The sequence below is a fragment of the Aotus nancymaae genome, unplaced genomic scaffold, assembly GCF_030222135.1.
Source record: "Aotus nancymaae isolate 86718 unplaced genomic scaffold, 86718_ANA_hifiasm-v0.15.2.pri h1tg000079l, whole genome shotgun sequence".
NCBI classification, from domain to species: Eukaryota; Metazoa; Chordata; class Mammalia; order Primates; family Aotidae; genus Aotus; species Aotus nancymaae.
In genome coordinates this window covers 8,772,777-8,791,721 of record NW_026988494.1, presented here as the reverse complement: position 1 = coordinate 8,791,721, position 18,945 = coordinate 8,772,777, and the positions used below count along the sequence as shown (strand labels likewise).

General features: G+C 40.9%; 1 protein-coding gene and 1 pseudogene across 1 annotated transcript in view; both read left to right on the top strand.

Moving 5' to 3' along the window:
* The window catches only part of DCTN6 (dynactin subunit 6), a 28,455-nt gene extending 11,276 nt beyond the window's left edge, over positions 1–17,179 (top strand). Inside the window, exons 3-7 of the mRNA XM_012468774.3 lie at positions 8,782–8,887; positions 10,486–10,574; positions 13,006–13,053; positions 14,089–14,231; positions 16,711–17,179. Of these exons, the coding sequence (XP_012324197.2) occupies positions 8,782–8,887; positions 10,486–10,574; positions 13,006–13,053; positions 14,089–14,231; positions 16,711–16,809 (485 nt within the window). The 3' untranslated portion in view covers positions 16,810–17,179. The remainder of the gene's footprint in view (positions 1–8,781; positions 8,888–10,485; positions 10,575–13,005; positions 13,054–14,088; positions 14,232–16,710) is intronic.
* On the top strand, positions 3,952–7,469 carry LOC105728409 (large ribosomal subunit protein uL13-like; annotated as a pseudogene).
* Positions 17,180–18,945: the final 1,766 nt, after the last annotated feature.

The following is an 18,945-nucleotide window of genomic DNA, read 5'->3' as shown; positions in this document are numbered from 1 at the left end:
CCTGGGTTCAAGTGATTCTCGTGTCTCAGCCTCCCAATTAGCTGGGATTACAGGTGCGTGCCACCACACTCAGCCTTTTTGTTTTTTGTTATTGTTTAGTTTTTTGTTTTTTGTTTTTTTTGTATTTTTAGCAGAGACAGGGTTTTACCATGTTGGTCAGGCTCATCTGAAACTCCTAACCTCAAATGATCACCCGCCTTGGCCTCCCAAAGTTAACGCAAATTTTCAATGATGGATTATAACATAAGAAGTGGTAATACATTTTTTTTTTTTTTGAGACAGAGTTTCGCTCTGTTGCCAGGCGCCAGGCTGGAGTGCAGTGGCACAATCTTGGCTCCCTGCAACCTCTGTCTCCCGGGTTCAAGCAATTCTTGTGCCTCAGCCTCCCGAGTAGCTGGGACTACAGGTGTGTGCTACCACGCCCAGCTAATTTTTGCATTTTTAGTAGAGACTGGGTTTCACTATGTTGACCAGGATGGTCTCGATCTCTTGACCTCATAATCCGCCCGCCTCGGCCTCCCAAAGTGCTAGGATTATAGGCATGAGCCACCGCACCTGGCTGGAAGTGGTAATACATTTTTAAGGAAAGAAATCTCTAGTGATTTAAAGTTTATCACAGTGGGCGGGGCAGGCGGGCTCCAAGTGAATACTTGTATTTATTCTGACCCGTGTTTCAAAACAAGAAAATTTGCTCAAATACTGAGGAGAAACAACTCAATTTAAAAAGTTAAGGAAAATTTGAGGAGAAATGAAGGTTCAGAAGAGTGATATAGTTACCCATGGTTCTGTCTTCTACAATTCTTGTCTCGTTTTTGTTATGTATGTTTCTTAACTTCAACTGTATAATATGGGAATTTTCCAGAATTAGTATTTAGATAATCATTTCAGTCATTGTTATGTTTGGTATAAAATTTCTCAAGTCTTTTGGCTTCTATTAATTCATTTTTCTGATATAATGCATCAGATTAAGAAGCTCTAGGGAGATAAAAGTAAAATCAAAGCAAGGAGTGCAGATAAATCATCTGATTACAACTCTCCCCACCCTGCTTTATTTTTCATTTTAGGGCTTTTATCGTTGTTTTTGCTTAGTTTATCTGAGTTAAGTAGCAATAAACTGTAGTTTAATACATAGATTTTTCAGGGTGTTTTATGTAATTTTCCATCTTCTAGTCATGTATACTTTTACAGATTATTCCATTCTGAAATATTTCAGGAAGAAAGTAATGTTTTCCTTTGCTATGTTTCAGGCTAATGGAACTTTAAACCCAATCTGTTTTCCTAGAAAAGCAGGTATTTGGTTTTTTTTTTTTTTTTTTCAGAGAAATGAGCTGGACGCTTGGAAGTATGGTCCTTAACCAGAAACCTTATGACTTGAAGCTCTGCTGGCGCCTGACCCCCTCATTCAAGGCAGCTCAGACACAGAGCTTAGGAAAAGTCACAGGACATCAGTATGTGAAGGCAGAACTCGGCACAGTGGAAATGTTTTGTGCTAGAAGCACTTTGTCCCACTTACTCAGTCTTTTTAGGAGAGTTGTAATACGGACCAAAAGCCTCCCTTTTATTGTAGCAGTCTTTTTCAGTAAGGTAGAACAGTGGCTTTGACTTGAGAAACTATCAGCTATAAAGCACTCTTACAGGTACTTCAGCTTACAGGTCAAGAAAATGGTTTGGTTGTCAAAAAACAGAGCTTGCAGCCTTTTGAACTATTTATTGACAACTTGAAATGTACATAAAGATTGCTTTCCGTGATAAAGATAGGCAGGAAAAGTGTCCTTTACCAAATGAGGGAAATGGAAATTGGATGTGAGGCATATCTTTCTGACTATGTTGCACCAAGCCCAGCCAACCATTTAGAAAAATAATTCATCAGCCAGTAAGGCAGCTCCAACTCTAGACACATTTATCCAAACGAGGAGATAAGCCAAATAGGGCTTCAGTACATTTGGTTAGAAAATACACAAACTGCCCTGCCAGAAGGAGCGCCAGGGTTCACAGGAGGCTTTCAAACAATGTTTTCCATGGTGACAGATTTTTATTTTTAAAGCACTTTAACCTCACGACCCTTAAACTTTATGTTGAATTCAGACCTGATATAAGTGTAATAAAAGTTCTCAAGGCATCAGAAAAGGATGGCGTGAACTGTGGCCACATTTCAGTGTGCTGTTTCTTAATTTTTTGAGACGGAGTTTCGCTCGTTACCCAGGCTGGAGTGCAATGGCGCGATCTCGGCTCACCGCAACCTCCGCCTCCTGGGTTCAGGCAATTCTCCTGCCTCAGCCTCCTGAGTAGCTGGGATTACAGGCACGTGCCACCATGCCCAGCTAATTTTTTTGTATTAGTAGAGACGGGGTTTCACTATGTTGACCAGGATGGTCTCGATCTCTTGACCTCGTGATCCACCCGCCTCGGCCTCCCAAAGTGCTGGGATTACAGGCTTGAGCCACCGCGCCCGGCCTCAGTGTGCTGTTTCTAATGGTACTTGAATTGTTGGGCTCTGGGCTCTCTGCTGCCTCAACCTCCATCATCAGACCACGCAGACACAGCAGAATTATCTGCACCATTCACTGAAGTCATAGACTTCCTTTAAGAAATTCACCAGGGCCGGGTGTGGTGGTTCACGCCTGTAATCCCAGCACTTTGGAAGGCCGAGGCGGGAGGATCATGAGGTCAAGAGATTGAGATCATCCTGGCCAACACGGTGAAACCCCATCTGTACTAAAAATACAAAAATTAGCTGGGCATGGTGGCTGCACGCCTAAAATCCCAGCTACTCAGGAGGCTAAGGCAGGAGAATCACTTGAACCTGCGCCACTGCACTCGCGACAGAGCAAGACTCCATCTCATAAAAAAAAAAAAAAAAAAAAAAAAGAAGTTCACCAGGCCGGGTGCAGTGGCTCACGCCTGTAATCCTAGCACTTTGGGAGGCCGAGGCTAGTGGATTTCCTGGGCTCAGGAGTTTGAGACTAGCCTGGGCAACACGGTGAAACCCCGTCTCTACTAAAATACAAAAACTTAGCGGGGCGTGGTGGTGGGCGCCTGTAGTCCCAGCTACTCGGGAGGCTGAGGCAGGAGAATTATTTGAACCTGGGAGGCGGAGGTTGCAGTGAGCCGAGGTCGCGCCACTGCACTCCAGCCGGGACAACCGAGTGAAACTCTGTATCCAAAAAAAAAGTTCACCAAACCTAAATCTTAGTGGTTACATATCCTGAAGTACACTTATGCTAACCACTCCAGTGTATGCCCCAAAAAAGACCCGGAAGAAGTTGAGGGAAGCTATTTGGTGTATTACTGTCCCCTCACAATTTAAAGTTGATCGTTTCTCAAACTTATTTCAGCAGCCTAACACTGGGACCTGTAGTTTGGCAATGCTGCCAGCAGGTGGAGGTGGTGTCTAAATCACTGGTCTCACCTAAGTGCAGCGGTGCTTTCCCTCCCTCCCTGGACAAAGCCCTCAGATTTCTAACCAGACGTTTTCCAGTTACTTGTTTAGTAATTATTAACAATGATAAAGACAGTAATAACAATAACAAAATACCTGCTTAAAATAGCTCACATATTATTTTCTAAATATGTGTAAGACATTATGGGACTTGGGGTCATTTTTTTTTCTTTCTTTTGAGACAGAGTATCGCCCTGTCACCCAGGCTGGAGTGCAGTGGCGTGATCTCGGCTCACTACAACCTCTGCCTCCTGGGTTCAAGTGACTCTCCTGCCTCAGCCTCCCAAGTAGCTGGGATTACAGGTGCCCACCACAATGCCCAGCTAATTTTTGTGTTTTTAGTACAGATGGGGTTTCACCATGTTGCCCAGGCTGGTCTCAAACTCCTGTGCTCAAGTGATCCACCTGCTTCGGTCTCCCAAAGTGCTGGGATTACAGGTGTGAGCTGCCACACCTGGCCTCTTTTAATTTTTAAAAATGTGCTTCTGGTATCTTCTGTGAAAATTAAAAAAAAAAAAAAAAATTAAGCGTGCTTCTTTGGGCTCTTTATATAATAAACATGTATTAGTCATTTTTAAAAGGGAAAAATGAAACTATCACTCGTTTTCAGAAATACACTGTAGAAGAACTTCTAAAGAAACACACAGGTCCCAGGGGTATTTTTGTCTTGTCAAGAGCTACAGCTTGATGACCGGCAGAATACCTAGTATCTCTGGCCACTTATCTAGCAGTGGCAGAGGATCTGCTTTCTGTCACAGACATGACAATCACTTCCTCCTTTTTCTTTTTCTTAGAGACGGTGTCTCGCTCTGTCACCCAGGCTGGAGGACAGTGGTGCAATCATAGTTCCCTGTAGCCTCAAACCCCTAGACTCAAGCAATCCTCCTGCCTCAGCCTCTCAAGTAGTTGGGACAACAGGTGCACCCCACTATACGTGTCCAATTTTTTTTTAAGTTTTCCATTTTGTAGAGAAGGGGGTCTGACTTGTTGCCCAGGCTGGTCTGAAACTCCTGGCCTTAAGTAGTCCTCCCACCTAAGCCTCCCAAAGTGCTGAGATTACAGGTGTGAGCCACTGCAATCATTCCTGTATCTAAGATTTTTAAAGCTAGTTATAGAAAATACTTTCATTGATCTTCTTACTGTCTGATCATGTGGTGTGGAATTTTTCCCCTTGGCTAACAGGAGGTATTACCCTGATACCTGAGTAGAGCAGCAAAGCAGTTCTTTTTCTTCTGTGTCCCAGACCAGAATTAGTTATTTTGCTTACTATGAAAAAGCTATGTTTCCCAGGCAGCTGCCAAAGATGGCGGAGGTGCAGGTCCTGGTGCTCGATGATCGAGGCTGTCTCCTGGGCTGCCTGGCAGCCATTGTGGGTAAGCAGGTACTGCTGGGCCAGAAATGGTGGTTGTGCACTGGAGGGCATCAACATTTCTGGCAATTTCTATAGAAACAAGTTGAAGTACCTACCTTTCCTCTGCAAGAGGATGAACACCAACCCTTCCCGAGGCCCCTACCACTTCCAAGCCCCCACCACTTCCAGGCCCCCAGCCGCCCACATCTTCTGGTGGACCGTGGCAGGCATGCTTTCCCACCAGACCAAGCGAGGCCAGGCCACCCTGGACCGCCTCAAGGTGTTTGACCGCATCCCACCGCCCTGCAACAAGAAAAAGCAGATGGTAATTCCCACTGCCCTCAAGGTCGTGCGTCTGAAACCTACAAGAAAGTTTGCCTATCTGGGACGCCTGGCTCATGAGATTGGCTGGAAGTACCAGGCAGTGACAGCCACCCTGGAGTAGAATAGGAAGGAGAAAGCCAAGATCCACTACCCGAAGAAGAAACAGTCATGAGGCTATGGAAACAGGCCGAGAAGAATGTGAAGAAGAAAACTGACAAATACACAGAAGTCAAGACCCACGGACTCCTGGTCTGAGCCCAATAAAGACTGTTAATTCCTCAAAAATGAGAAAAAGAAAGTTACGTGTTAGCTCTTAGTAGTAAATATGATAAATCTCCCATTTTTAGGAACCATGATCTAGACCCCACAATCTCTCTTTCAAACGTTATTTCATATAATCCACATTTCAGCCCAATGAAGTAGGTTGTTACAAATCTCTTCTTTTTATAGATGAGAAAACAAACCTTTGTGAGAGTAAGCACGTAGCCTTTAGGTGATAGGGTCCAGTGTCTAGACTTTCTAGACAAGGGGGTGTGGGGCTGGCTGGGGCTTTGATTACAAAGAATCTAAAAGAGGCAGATTGTGTCCTGTTATCATAGAATATTTTGACGTAAAATATAAACCTGGTATGGTGCAAACTACAAATTTCAGTTGGTTCCCACAGCTGGAAGCCTTACAATTTCTCCTTTAAAAGGAATCCATTGCTCATTTCCCTGTTGTTTAGGGCCTCAGCCCCAAAAGTGGTGATGTCTAAATGCCATTATTAAAAGATCTGTGAAATAAAATATGGCATATTAATATGATATGAGATACTTTTCAGCCATTAAAAAGAATATCTATCTAGATATATGGAAAAAGTACCATGAAATAAGCAAATTGCAGAAGTACTGTTTCTTGGTTTGAAAGAAGTGTGTGCTTGAAATGCATATTTTTCTTTAAATTGTATTTATTTTTAAATTTTTAATGAGATATAGCTTATATGGAGTGATAGTTACAGATTTTTTTTTTTTTTTTGAGATGGAGTCTTGCTCTGTCACCCAGGCTGGAGTGCAGTTGTGTGATCTTGGCTCACTGCAACATCTGCCTCCCAGGTTCAAGTGATCCTCCCACCTCAGCCTCCTGAGTAGCTGGGACCACAGATGTGCACCACTACGCCCGACTAGTTTTTTTGTATTTTTCATAGAGATGGGGTTTCACCATGTTAGCGAGGCTGTTCTCTAACTCCTGACCTCAAGTGAGGTCACTTGGCCTCCCAAAGAGCTGGGATTATAGGCATGAGCTACCGCCCCCAGCAATATTTATAGATCTTAAATATACAGTGGAGCTCACATCTGGAATAATATACCCCAAACTTTTAAGAATAGTTACCTCTAGGGAATGAAATTAGCATAAGAAGATCTTTCACTTTTTGCTTTGTTTGAATTTTTTGTAATAACATGTTTTATATAAATAAGTATATGTATATCTGTGTGAATATGTGTGTATGTATGCATATATATTTTTTGTTTGTTTTAAAGAAAAGATTAGATGCACACATTTACATTGATGTTCAACTTGAGAAGCTTCCCAGGGATCTCAGAGATCCATCTTCTATCCTGAAATCTTCCATCCTGAATAGGAGAATTTCCCTGGGAAATTTTACTTTAACAGCTGAAGATTTGGGGAGCCAGAAGTGACTGAGAGGTGCCAAGGCCACTCTCCTGTTATTTCTTACCAGACTGTGCATCCTGGTAAGAAATGTTGGGATGTTGAACTGAGTATTCTGTTTTAGGCCCCCACCCTCCTTATCAACCCCCAGCAATTCCTTGTCAGGAAAAATAATAAGCATCCCTGAGGTTCTCTCCAAGTCCCTGGGCACCAGAAACACCTCTTTATTTTAGTACATTTGTGAATGAGTGTATATTAAGCATTCTCAGTTTTCAAGATAACAAGCTCAAAAGGACAAAAATAACATGTATTTATTTTTGTTGCCCATAACGTATAGTGAGGCATGTCAGCTGTCACAGGCAGATAATAATTATGAATTGACAATTTATATAATTAGGTGGGGCACAGTGGCTCACGCCTGTAATCCCAGCACTTTGGGAGGCTGAGGCAGCAGGATTTCTTGAGGCCAAGTGTTCAAGGCCAGCCTGGGCAACATAGTGAGAATGAGACCCTATCTCTAAAAAGTATCTGGATGTGGTGGCGTGTGCCTGTATTTCCAGCTATTCGAGAGGCTGAGGCAAGAGGCTGGCTTGAGCCCAGGAATTGAAGGCTGCAGGGAGTTAGGATCACACTACTACACTCCAGCGTGGGTGACAGAATGAGACCCTGTCTCAAAAAAAAAAAAAAAAAAAACCAATTTACACAATTGAGTACTGAATTTCTTGGACGGACAGTGTCACTTTACTAATCCCCACCCCTCTATCAACACTTCTGTGCACCCTCCCTTACTTTCAAAGTCAGTTACTTCATCTGCACTTGTTTACCCATAAAAACTGCATTGGTATTGAGGGGTGTGTGGGATGGATATTGGAGAGAGGCTGAAGGAGGGTATGTTTTCTCATCAGTGGTTTCATTATCACCAGAACCCTCAGCCTGTGGTAGATAAAGCTGAGAGGGAGTGTGTTAGCATTCCAGGCTCAGGGTGGGGTAGGTAGTGCTGGTGAAGTGGGAGTAATGAGGGCTCTGGCTGTTCCCTTTGATTTGAGACCGGAGGCATCGCCTCAGAGCTCCCCACGCCAAAGTCTTAGGACTCCAATGATCACCTTTGGGTTCTTCTGCTGCCTCCCTTTAACCTTTTCAGCTTTCACTGGTTTAAATCATATCCTAGGCCAGACAGCAGAAACTGTGCCTCCTTTCTGTGGGTGTGCTGGTAATAGGAACACTGACAGAGGAACAAAGCTGTTAGATCCCGTAGTTTCTGACTTCTGTTCACCCATATTTCTCCTTTTTTTTTTGAGAGAGTCTTGCTCTGTCACCCAGGCTGGAGTACAGTGGCATGATCTCAGCTCACAGCAGCCTCTGCCTCCTGGGTTCACACGATTCTCCTGCTTCAGCCTCCCAAGTAGCTGGGACTACAGGCACACACCATCATGCCCAGCTAATTTTAGTATTTTTTTGGTAGAGATGGGGTTTTGCCATGTTGGCCAGGCTGGTCTTGAACTCCTGACCTCAAGCAATCTGCCCACCTCAGTCTCCATATTTCTTCTTAATTATGTAATAAAAAGACTAATTCTGAGGTACTCTCACATAAGAAAGCAGCACATCTTAAGCAAAGAGAGCCTTCCCTTTCCAAGGGAAAAGAAGTAATTTTTATTGCCAACTTTGTGTTACATACTGTGTCTCCAGCATTATCGCCCCTAACCCTTGCAGCAACCCTGTGGGACTGGTGTTGTCATCACCTCTGTTTCACTGCTGAGATCACGGGAAGCCTTCGAGAGGAAGCTGAGCCAGAGCTGTCTGGCTCTAGCGCCTGTGCCATTCCACTCACATTGGCTTGCAACTTGGCCCTGACTACTGATGATAAGCTCGGGAGATAATATCTGTGAAGTACCTAGCTTGGTGCCCGGCACATACTTAGAAAATGTTTCTCCCAACAGCCTCACCCATCCTCAGCACCTCCCACCCTCCTGTTAGAAGCATAGCCTCCACCAATAATTTCTTCTCCAACTATTTTTAACAGGACCTCGGACAGTGGTCCACCCTAAAGCACGAATTATTGCGGAAGCCGGGCCAATAGTGATTGGCGAAGGGAACCTGATAGAAGAACAGGCCCTTATCATAAATGCGTGAGTAAGACTCTTACACATACTGTGAACCAAGGATCATGGGTAATGTTTTTTGTTAATTTCAGCTGTCTGTAAGAACCTTTTCAACTGATATCCAGAAGGCCTACTATTTTAGAGCTAGAGAAACATTAAGGGTCTGTTTTGTAAGTAAATGACCAAACTGAAAACCAGATGGGGGAAAGGACTTGTCCAAGATGAGAGAGCTGAGTAGCTGCCTAGAATCTCTGACGCTGGGTCTGATCATCTTCCCCTTACATGTGGCTTTCTCACCCATTCCTCAAGCAAACATTTCCTGAGCACTTCCACCTCCAAGTGCTGCGCTCACCACCCTGCAGAGAGGTTTTTTTTGGGATTGGTTCTGACCAAAATGTTATTACTCATGCCTTAAACACATGAATTTAACTCTAATATATATCTTCAAATGTTTTGCACAGGTGACACCCAGAATTATAGTTGAAAAATGTGGAGTCCTAGAGGCAATTTTTAAACTATAAAAATTAAAAAACAAGAAAATACTAGAACATGTACATGATCATAGTGAACTAGACTATAATACCTATGAATTTTTCATAAACATTTATAAGTTCTTTCTAGATAAAATTTTGGCAAGAAATTCAAGCTTATACCTAATTTATAGCAACCACATATGGAATTTGTAAGAAAGACCTTGGGAAAATATTTAACTGTCAGAAAAAGACTGATTTAATGCTTACTTAGGATTTAAAATACATTTGGCACCTTCAGTGTAAGTCAATTAACAGCAGCTATATTCTGCAGTAACTCAACTGTCAGAGATAAATCACCATTTAAAAATGGCTTCCTCCTCTTAGAACACAAACATTTTATCTTCCAAAGATTTCAACTAGCTAACTAAGAGCAAATAATTACTTTATGTGAATATCTGTTTATGTTTCACAATCTCAAATGATTATTAAGGATGGAAAATTTTCAAGTTAGGCATGATTTTTATTCTAATTAACATCCTAAAAATATAGCTAGCATCTTTTTTCCTTTGTCCTGGAGAAGACCCTCTGAATTTTGAATTTAAAAAATCAACTAAGGTAGGCTGTTCTTCTCTACAAACCATGACTTCTTCACTTTTCAGTAGCTCTCTTCAATTCAAAATCAAGCCTTCTCTAGCATACAGAATGAATGAGTCACTTGAATTAAGAAATAATTTACATAGGCTGGGCACAGTGGCTCACGCCTGTAATCCCAGCACTTCGGAAGGCCCTGGTGGGTGGATCACCTGAGGTCAGGAGTTAGAGACCAGCCTGGGCAACATGGGGAAACCCCATCTCTACAAAAATACAAAAATTAGCCAGGCTTGATGGCACACGCCTGTAGTCCCAGCTACTCAGGAGGCTAAGGCAGGAGAATTGCCTGAATCTGGGAGACACGGTTTTCAGTAAGCCAAGATGGTGCCACTGCACCAGCCTGGGTGATAGAGTGAGATTAAAGAAAGAAGTAACTTACGTAGTCATATCTTTGAGGCTTGATGTAGGTAAAATTGAAAGAATTAACCGAAATTTGAAATAGGAAGAAAACTGCTTATTGTGTGATTGCCTTTTCGGATGATTTGTCTCTTCTTTTTACAGTTACCCGGATGATATCACTCCTGACACTGAAGATCCAGAACCAAAACCTATGATCATTGGCACCAATAATGTGTTTGAAGTCGGCTGTTGTATCCTTTACAATAATCTACCATAAATAATTCCTGGCTCTCCTTTAGTACCTAAGTCTTCTCCTGTAGAAATTGTCAAATTGTCATAATTTGTCTATCAAATATACTTACATTTATAATATATATTATAGGGCCGGGCACGGTGGCTCACGCCTGTGATCCCAGCACTTTGGGAGGCCGAGGTGGGTGGATCACGAGGTCAAGAGATCGAGACCATCCTGGTCAACATGGTGAAACCCCGCCTCTACTAAAAATACAAAAAAAAATTAGCTGGTCATGGTGGCACGTGCCTGTGATCCCAGCTACTCAGGAGGCTGAGGCAGGAGAATTGCCTGAACCCGTGAGGCGGAGGATGCGGTGAGCCGAGATCGCGCCATTGCACTCCAGCCTGGGTAACATGAGCGAAACTCCGTCTCAAAAAAAAAAAAAAATATATATATATATATATATATTATAATTACATTTTTAAAAGTAGGTTGGCCAGGCCAGGTGCAAGGGCTCATGCCTGTAATCCCAGCACATTGGCAGTCTGAAGCAGGCTTCACTTGAGCGCAGGAGTTCAAGACTAGCCTGGCCAACAGGGTGAAACTCCGTCTCTACTAAAAAAAAAAAAATTACAAAAAATTAGCCAGGCATGGTGGTATACGTCTGTAATTCCAGCTACTCGGGAGCCTGAGGCAAGAGAATCACTTGAACTTGGGAGGCAGAGGTTGCAGTAAGCCAAAATTGTGCCACTGCATTCCAACCGGGGTGACAAAGTGAGACTCCGTCTAAAAATAAATAATATAAATATAAATAAATAAATAAAAGTAGATCATCCAGCTCTTTGAACAGACTTATTGACAGTATATATTTTTAAAATGGTCCTTTCTGTTCCTGTAAATAACTCAATAGAGTAAAATAAGTATGCTGTTTTTAGACAAACACAGACACATATCTTTAGCTCAGCATTTTGAAAGTAACCACTTCTTTTGCTGGTTGTACAGCTTGTTGACAGGTAGCAATTGCTGAGTGACAGCAATGCTGACTTCTTTCTTGATTCAAGAGCCCCAGCTTTGTCAGTGTGGTTCCTGTATAGTTTTAGGTTAGATAATACATTGTCTGATTCAAGAAAATGGTGTGTAGGGGTGAAAATATTCCATTATTTGTTTGTTGTCTTTTTTCCCCCCGAATGTCTCCAGTTCTTTTGTTTGATTTAGTACTCTAAAAAGATAGTAAAATTTTATGGTGTCCGCAAAACATATAATATATAGTAGAAAATATTAGGGCCGGGCGTGGTGGCTCATGCCTGTAATCCCAGCACTTTGGGAGGCCGAGGCGGGTGGATCACGAGGTCAAGAGATCGAGACCATCCTGGTCAACATGGTGAAACCCCGTCTCTACTAAAAATACAAAAAATTAGCTGGGCATGGTGGCGCGTGGCTGTAATCCCAGCTACTCAGGAGGCTGAGGCAGGAGAATTGCCTGAATCCAGGAGGCGGAGGTTGCGGTGAGCCGAGATCGCGCCATTGCACTCCAGCCTGGGTAACGAGCGAAACTCCGTCTCAAAAAAAAAAAAAGAAAATATTTAGAAGGAAAAATCTAAATGGTCAGCAATAGCAAGATATTTAAATAAATTGAGCTACAATCATAAAACCACTAGGACCATTAAACAGTCATTTTAAATTATATTTTTAAAGATTTTACTTTGTCTTTTTTGAGACAAGGTCTTGCTCTCTCACCCAGGCTGCCTGCCATGTAGTGGCACAATCTTAGTTTACTGCAGCCTCATCTCCCAGACTCAAGCAGTCCTCCCATCTCAGCCTCCCAAGTAGCTGGGATTATAGGTGCATACCACCATGCCCAGCTAGTTTTATTTTTGGTAGAGATGGTGTCTCACTGTGTTGCCCAGACTGGTCTTGAATCCCTAGGCTCAAGCGATCCTCCCACCTTGGCCTCCCAGAGTGCTGGGATTACAGATGTGTGCCACCCTGCCTGGCCTGAAGATTTTAATAGCATGGAATAATGCTTGAAAATTTAAGTGAACTGAATAATGTATAAAAGTTTATACAGTTTGATTCCCACTTACATACAGGAAATTCTATATGTTTATATAAAGATATATAAAACTTTTAACAGTGTTTAAGCAACTGGGTGATGGATAGTTTTAATTATCTTGAAATAATTGTGAAAATATTTTACTCATAAAATCAGGGTATAAGTTACTCGTTTCTTTAAAAAACACAAGTCATTTATTTATATCTAGAGATATTTGTTTAAAGATTAAACCCTTACCACAGATTGCCTAGAGCAACGAGTTCTGGCAAGGGTGAGCCTGCATGACCCATCTGACGCCCCTGTCCTCTGTCCCAGTGTAGTATAAGGACATACTATGTTAGTAGGGACTAAAGATTAACATATTTATAGTATTTCCCTAACTCTGGCTTTACAGATTCCCAAGCCATGAAGATGGGAGATAATAATGTCATTGAATCAAAAGGTAAGCTATGTTCAGAGTTTTGTCGTCAAAGCAGTGACCTCTTTTCTCTCTGTGGTGTCCTGGGAAGCAACCTAATACAAACTGTGGAAGGTGGTGTGCTTGGAAGTGGCCTGCAATCGCTGGCAAACTAATTCTTTGCCACTAAGGAACCTAATCTGGTTATGTGGTTATCTGGTAATGTGGTTAAATACATTACATTTAAAATCAGCTGTGTACATTTAAGGATTGAATTAAACCATAAAGTTTAAATGAAAGATTTGGAAAAGATTACTAAATACCAGTCTCTGGAATTTTAGTTGGTTCGAGTTGTTGTAGAATTAAAGGGGAAAAAAATATAGTTTCTCTAGCAGTTGCTTTCTTTAGTTTCAGGAATACTTTACCCTAGCCAATCAGAAACAAGTATCATGTGCTTGTGAGTGGGACCAGACAGGAGATTACATAAAGTCACCGTCACTACTGGGAAGCCACTTCAAGAGTTTGTCCCACTAAGGTCCAGAAAGAATCTGAATGATGACACTTCTTTAGAATAGTGGGTTATCTTTCTTGATCCTGAGTGGCGTGAAAGAAAATGCTTCTTTTTTAAATAATAAAATTATACTTTTTGTTAATCTACTTAATGACTTTTATTTTAATTTGGATCATCAGTTATTATCACTACTGTCATCATTGGCATTTTTAATTGTATGCTTACCGTGTATCAAACCTGTGGTCAGCACTCTACATCTGTTAGCTCATTATTCCTTCAACTGTGAAGTAGAGTGGCCTCTTCATTTTACAGATAACTTGAGCTTAGAGACTTTGCGGTGACTTTCCCAAGGTCACACAGATGGCAGCAGAGCTCCATTTTGAATCCATCTGACCCTGGCATGTGCTGCCTGCCTCTGTGTTGTCCATACAAACTCCAAACACAAGTATTTTCTTTAACTTTTTTCTTAAGGCCAGTTTACACTTTTATACCTAAATCATCTTAGGAAAGAAAAGTGTTGTTATCATTTGATGTCTTAAGTTGCAATTCTTTCTGTGTTTTTATTGCAGCATATGTAGGCAGAAATGTAATATTGACAAGTGGCTGCATCATTGGGGCTTGTTGCAACCTAAATACTTTTGAAGTCATCCCTGAGAATACAGTGATCTATGGTGCAGACTGCCTTCGTCGGGTGCAGACTGAGCGACCACAGGTACTAGAACCTCTCTTTAAAAAGAGTTCTATCTGCTTATTTTCCCAAAATGGAATGTACTTGTCTTCATGAGGCAGCAGGTACGCTATTTAAGAAGAATGTAATTAAAATAAAACAAAGAGGCCAGGCTCAGTGACTCATGCCTACAATCCTAGCACTTTGGGAGGCCGAAGCAAGAGGATGACTTGAGGCCAGGAATTTAAGACCAGCCTGGGTGACATAGTGAGACTCTCTCTACAAAAACTAGAAAAACTTAGCCAGGTGTGGTGGAGCACGACTATAGTCCCAGCTACTGAGGAGGCTGAGATGGGAAGATAACACTTGAGTGTGAGGTTACTATGAGCCATGATCATGCCACTATACTCCAGCCTAAGCAACAGAGACCCCAACTCAAAAAAATAAATAAATAAAAATAAAACAGTGAGAAATATCCCGAAAACCAGGATTTAATTGCAGTTCAGTCCCTAAAACGAGAATTTAATTGCAGTTCAATTATTCAGTCTTTAAGTTAATATCAAAAATATATAAAAGGATGTTGATGACAAGTCAGCTATGAGAAAAGGTGCAGAAATGTTACTCTTGATCTCGTGTGTTGTCACTGACAATGCATCAACAAACTGTACAAGCCATACTGATTCACTCCTAAAATATCAGTCTTCAAGGGTAAGGAGTGACCATACTACATTTATGCTGTGCCTCTGACTGGAGTGTGTCTATTTAGTTTATTGCCATAGCTTCATAATAAACACAGCTTGTGAATAAGCAAGTGCGTTTGGATATTTTTCTGGCTTGAGAAATTGTCTCTTCCTAAAAACCCAGATCAAGAATAATGTAGATTACCTATTTGGAGTTTAATATTAGAGTAGGAGATGAAAAAAATAGGACATTTGGGCTTCCTTTGGACATAAGACATTTGTATTGCAGTTTCGAGCCTCGTTGCTGGGCACAGTCAATATATATTCCTTTAGTTACCTAGTCTCCTTTTCCTTCCACTAAATAGTTTCAAGCACTGTGGGAGGCCAAGGCGGGATCACTTGAGCCCAGAAAGGAGTTCAAGACCAGCCTGGGCAACATGGTGAGACTCCATCTCTACAAAGAATAAAAAATAATGAGCTGGGCATGGTGGCATTCACCTGTAGCCCCAGCTACTTGAGAGGCTGAGGTGGAAGGATCGCTTGAGCCCAGGAGGTTAGGGCTGCAGTAAGCTCTGTTTGTATAACTGCGCTCCAGCCTGGGTGACAGAGTGAGACTCTCTCAAAAAGAGAAAAAAAAAAAAAAAAAGAATAGTTTCAAGACATTTATAACTTTGCCTCTGATTCTTAGCCATATTTTATCAAAAATCAAAACTCCAGTTATTTCTGGGTTACTCTACTTCTGTAATGTTTGGCTTCATTATTATTATTATAAGCAAGTATTACTCTATAGACTAAAAAGGAAATAAGGCGAAATCCAGTAATTTTTCACCATCTTTCTACATAACAGCAAAAATAAATGAAGACTGGGAAGCGAAGTTGGTGTGGGGAAGGGAGTTTAGAATTAAGTGAGCAAGAATATCTGAAATTTAATATTTCGTAATATACAATATTGTCTTCCAAATTTCACGATCATAAGGATTATATAGAGGTCTTTATTAAAAATAAAGATTCCCCAGACTTATTGAGTCACTGTGCTAGGGCAGGAGCCTAAAAATCCATATTTTTCACAAGTACCACAGTGAGTTTTACAATCAGGAAAATTTGGGCAATACTGGTATCTGAAGAGTAAGGATTAGACAGGTGTATCCAAGTACACCACAGCTGTGTGGCTCTGTAGGTCATGTGGAAAACAGAATACTCTGGGTGTTTTACTTATGTGATCTTCTGTAATTGGAACTTTTAACTTTCAGAAGCCAGGATGAAATCTACAAAAGCGAGTTTGAAAACTGATTTCTGTATATGTTTATATAAATATATAAAGTCTGTTGGCTTTTTCTTGTAACCAAACTTAGTATGTGTTCATTGTAAATTAGAAAAAAAAAAGCAGGTAAGCAAAAATGAGTCAGTGAAAGTCACCTATGATTCCACAACTTATTAATAACTGTTGCTACCTGGAACTTTTTTTTTTTTTTTTTTTTTTGAGACAGACTCTGGCTCTGTCACCCAAGCTGGAGTGCAGTGGTGCAATCATGGCTCACTGCAGCCTCAGCCTCCTGGGCTCTAACAATCTACCCCCAACCCCCGCCACCCAGTTTCCACCTCAGCCTCCCGAGTAGCTATGACTACAGGGGCATGCCACCACACACAGCTAATTTTTAAATTTTTTGTAGTGATGGGATCTCCCTATGTTGCTCAGGCTGGTCTGGAACTCCTGGGCTCAAGTCATCCTCCTGTCTGGGCCTCCCAGTGTTGAGATTACAGGCATGAGCCAGCACGCCTGGTCCCTGCGTGGTACTCTTGACTTTGCTTTCTGCCAGTCAGTCTTAATTATCTTATCTTTTTAGCCCCAGACACTACAGCTGGATTTCTTGATGAAAATCTTGCCAAATTACCACCACCTAAAGAAGACTATGAAAGGAAGCTCAACTCCAGTAAAGAACTAAGAACAGTAGATGACATGAAGATAACATTTTGTCTTTGACCACTGTCTTTTGAATGGGCCACAGTGTTTATGTACTCTTAGCAACTCACAGGATAATACATGTTGACTTTATTTTGTAAAATTGGGTTGAGAGGAAAGTAGTGGATTTTCATTGTAACTGTCCTTTATAATTTATATAAAATGTATTATTTTCCTATATCCTTGCTGCTTTTCTGATAATTTACAGATTTAGCTTTTCTTTTGTTATATAAACTGCTAGCCACAAATTTTAGTTATGTAAAAGACTACCCATGACAAGAAAGGACATATTGTTATGTATTTATATTCTAGCATAGACTAAACTGAATAAAAATGCTGATAACAATCTTTAATGAGCATAATCAGTTTTTCTACTTGAATTAATCTTTTAATTTTTATTTTGTACTAGTATTAAAGTTAATGTGGGGAGTTGGGGAGAGATATCATGGGGAGAAATGCCACGTATAGGTGAAGGGGAGGAAGGCAGCAAATCACACTGCCACGTATGCACCTATGCAACAATCTTGCATGTTCTTCACATGTACCCCAAAACCTAAAATGCAATAAAAAAAAAAAAGCTAATGTGTTTAACTTTTCCTCTTGTGGATTTGTAGCTGTTTAAAATTTCAGGTGAAATTTTAGTAGCTATTGAATTAATTTAGACTTCACTTTGTTTTTAAGAAAAACACAGTTTTTTCTTTTGGTAAAACAAAAATAATCAGGGAAAGATGTCCTCAGTAGAATAGAAGTTAGTGGCATTCTTGGGCTTCTGAGGACAATGAAACTAAAAGAGATTTTGAAATTTATATAAATTCATTATTAATATTTTAGCATAGCACTAATCACTAATAATTGAACTTTATTCTGTTTATCTAATTATGTAGTGAGCAAAATGTTGAGAATTTTATAATTCCAAATTTTTTTAATAATTCAAGTGTATACATTTACTGGAACATACTTCTCAGCTTTTGAATTAGTAGATATTGACTAATACTAAGTTGCTAAAACACGAAGATATTTTCTCAAAATTTAATTTTAATTTATTTATTTTAGAGACAAGGATCTCACCCTGTTACCCAGACTGGAGTGCAGTGGCACAATCTTGGCTCACATGGATCACTTGACCTCCTCAAGCTCAAGTGATCCTCCCGCCTCAACCTCTTGAGTAGCTCAGACTACAGGCATAAGCCACCATGCCTGGCTTTTCAGTTTTTTTTAACTTTTTGTAGAGACAGGATCTTGCTATGTTGCCCAGGCTGGCCTCAAACTCCTGGCTCAAAATATAATTTTTAATTGTGAATAGAGAAAAATGTATTTTTGAATTTCTGAAACTGCAAATTAGCCTAATTGTTTGAAATTGCAATGCTTTTGGTAAGAATACTCGTGACTAAACTTGGAAAACTATACTGTAACGGATGAAACATTGAGCTTTTGAGAAAGGAGAACATAAAAGCCCTATTTCTGTTAACTGCCATTTATTCATTTTTCAACTCCTGGTGATCAGTTCAGAATGTTGTTGTTCATGGAAATGTTCTAGATAAGAGAAATCAGAAATTACAGGACAGTCTTTGAAATTCTATACTAGTTCTAATATATTCTCTCCGGACACGCTGTGATGTGCTAAATCAATGGCCTCTCCAAACTACACAGGTAGTATGTGGGGCAACAGTGAGACACTTTCTAAGGACTCGATAAGAAGAAACCACCAGAGAGTCAACACATAGTGAGGAGAGTCTCAGTGCTTCCCAGGTACACCGTGGGTTATTAAATGATATTAATCATTTGAGGAAAGAACCGAAATTATCAACTCACCAAAACAGGGTTTGAAGAAACAAAATATAACAGTGTGTATACAGTGTTATCCATGAAAAGGAAGTCCTGAATCCAAGAGTTGTAATTCAGTGACCAGAAGTGTTCTCTACTTCAGTTAGGACAAGTTTATCAAGACCCAAGGTATGTGGCTTAGGGAGAACATACCTTGAGACTTGCCACTTCTTTTGTCACTAATTACAAGCCTAACCGAACCATCTTCTGATTGTTAATACGGCCTTTAAGCTATTTCGTTCAGGAAAAGGGAGAATTCTGCATGAGGACACCAGAATTTCATTCTGCACATAGT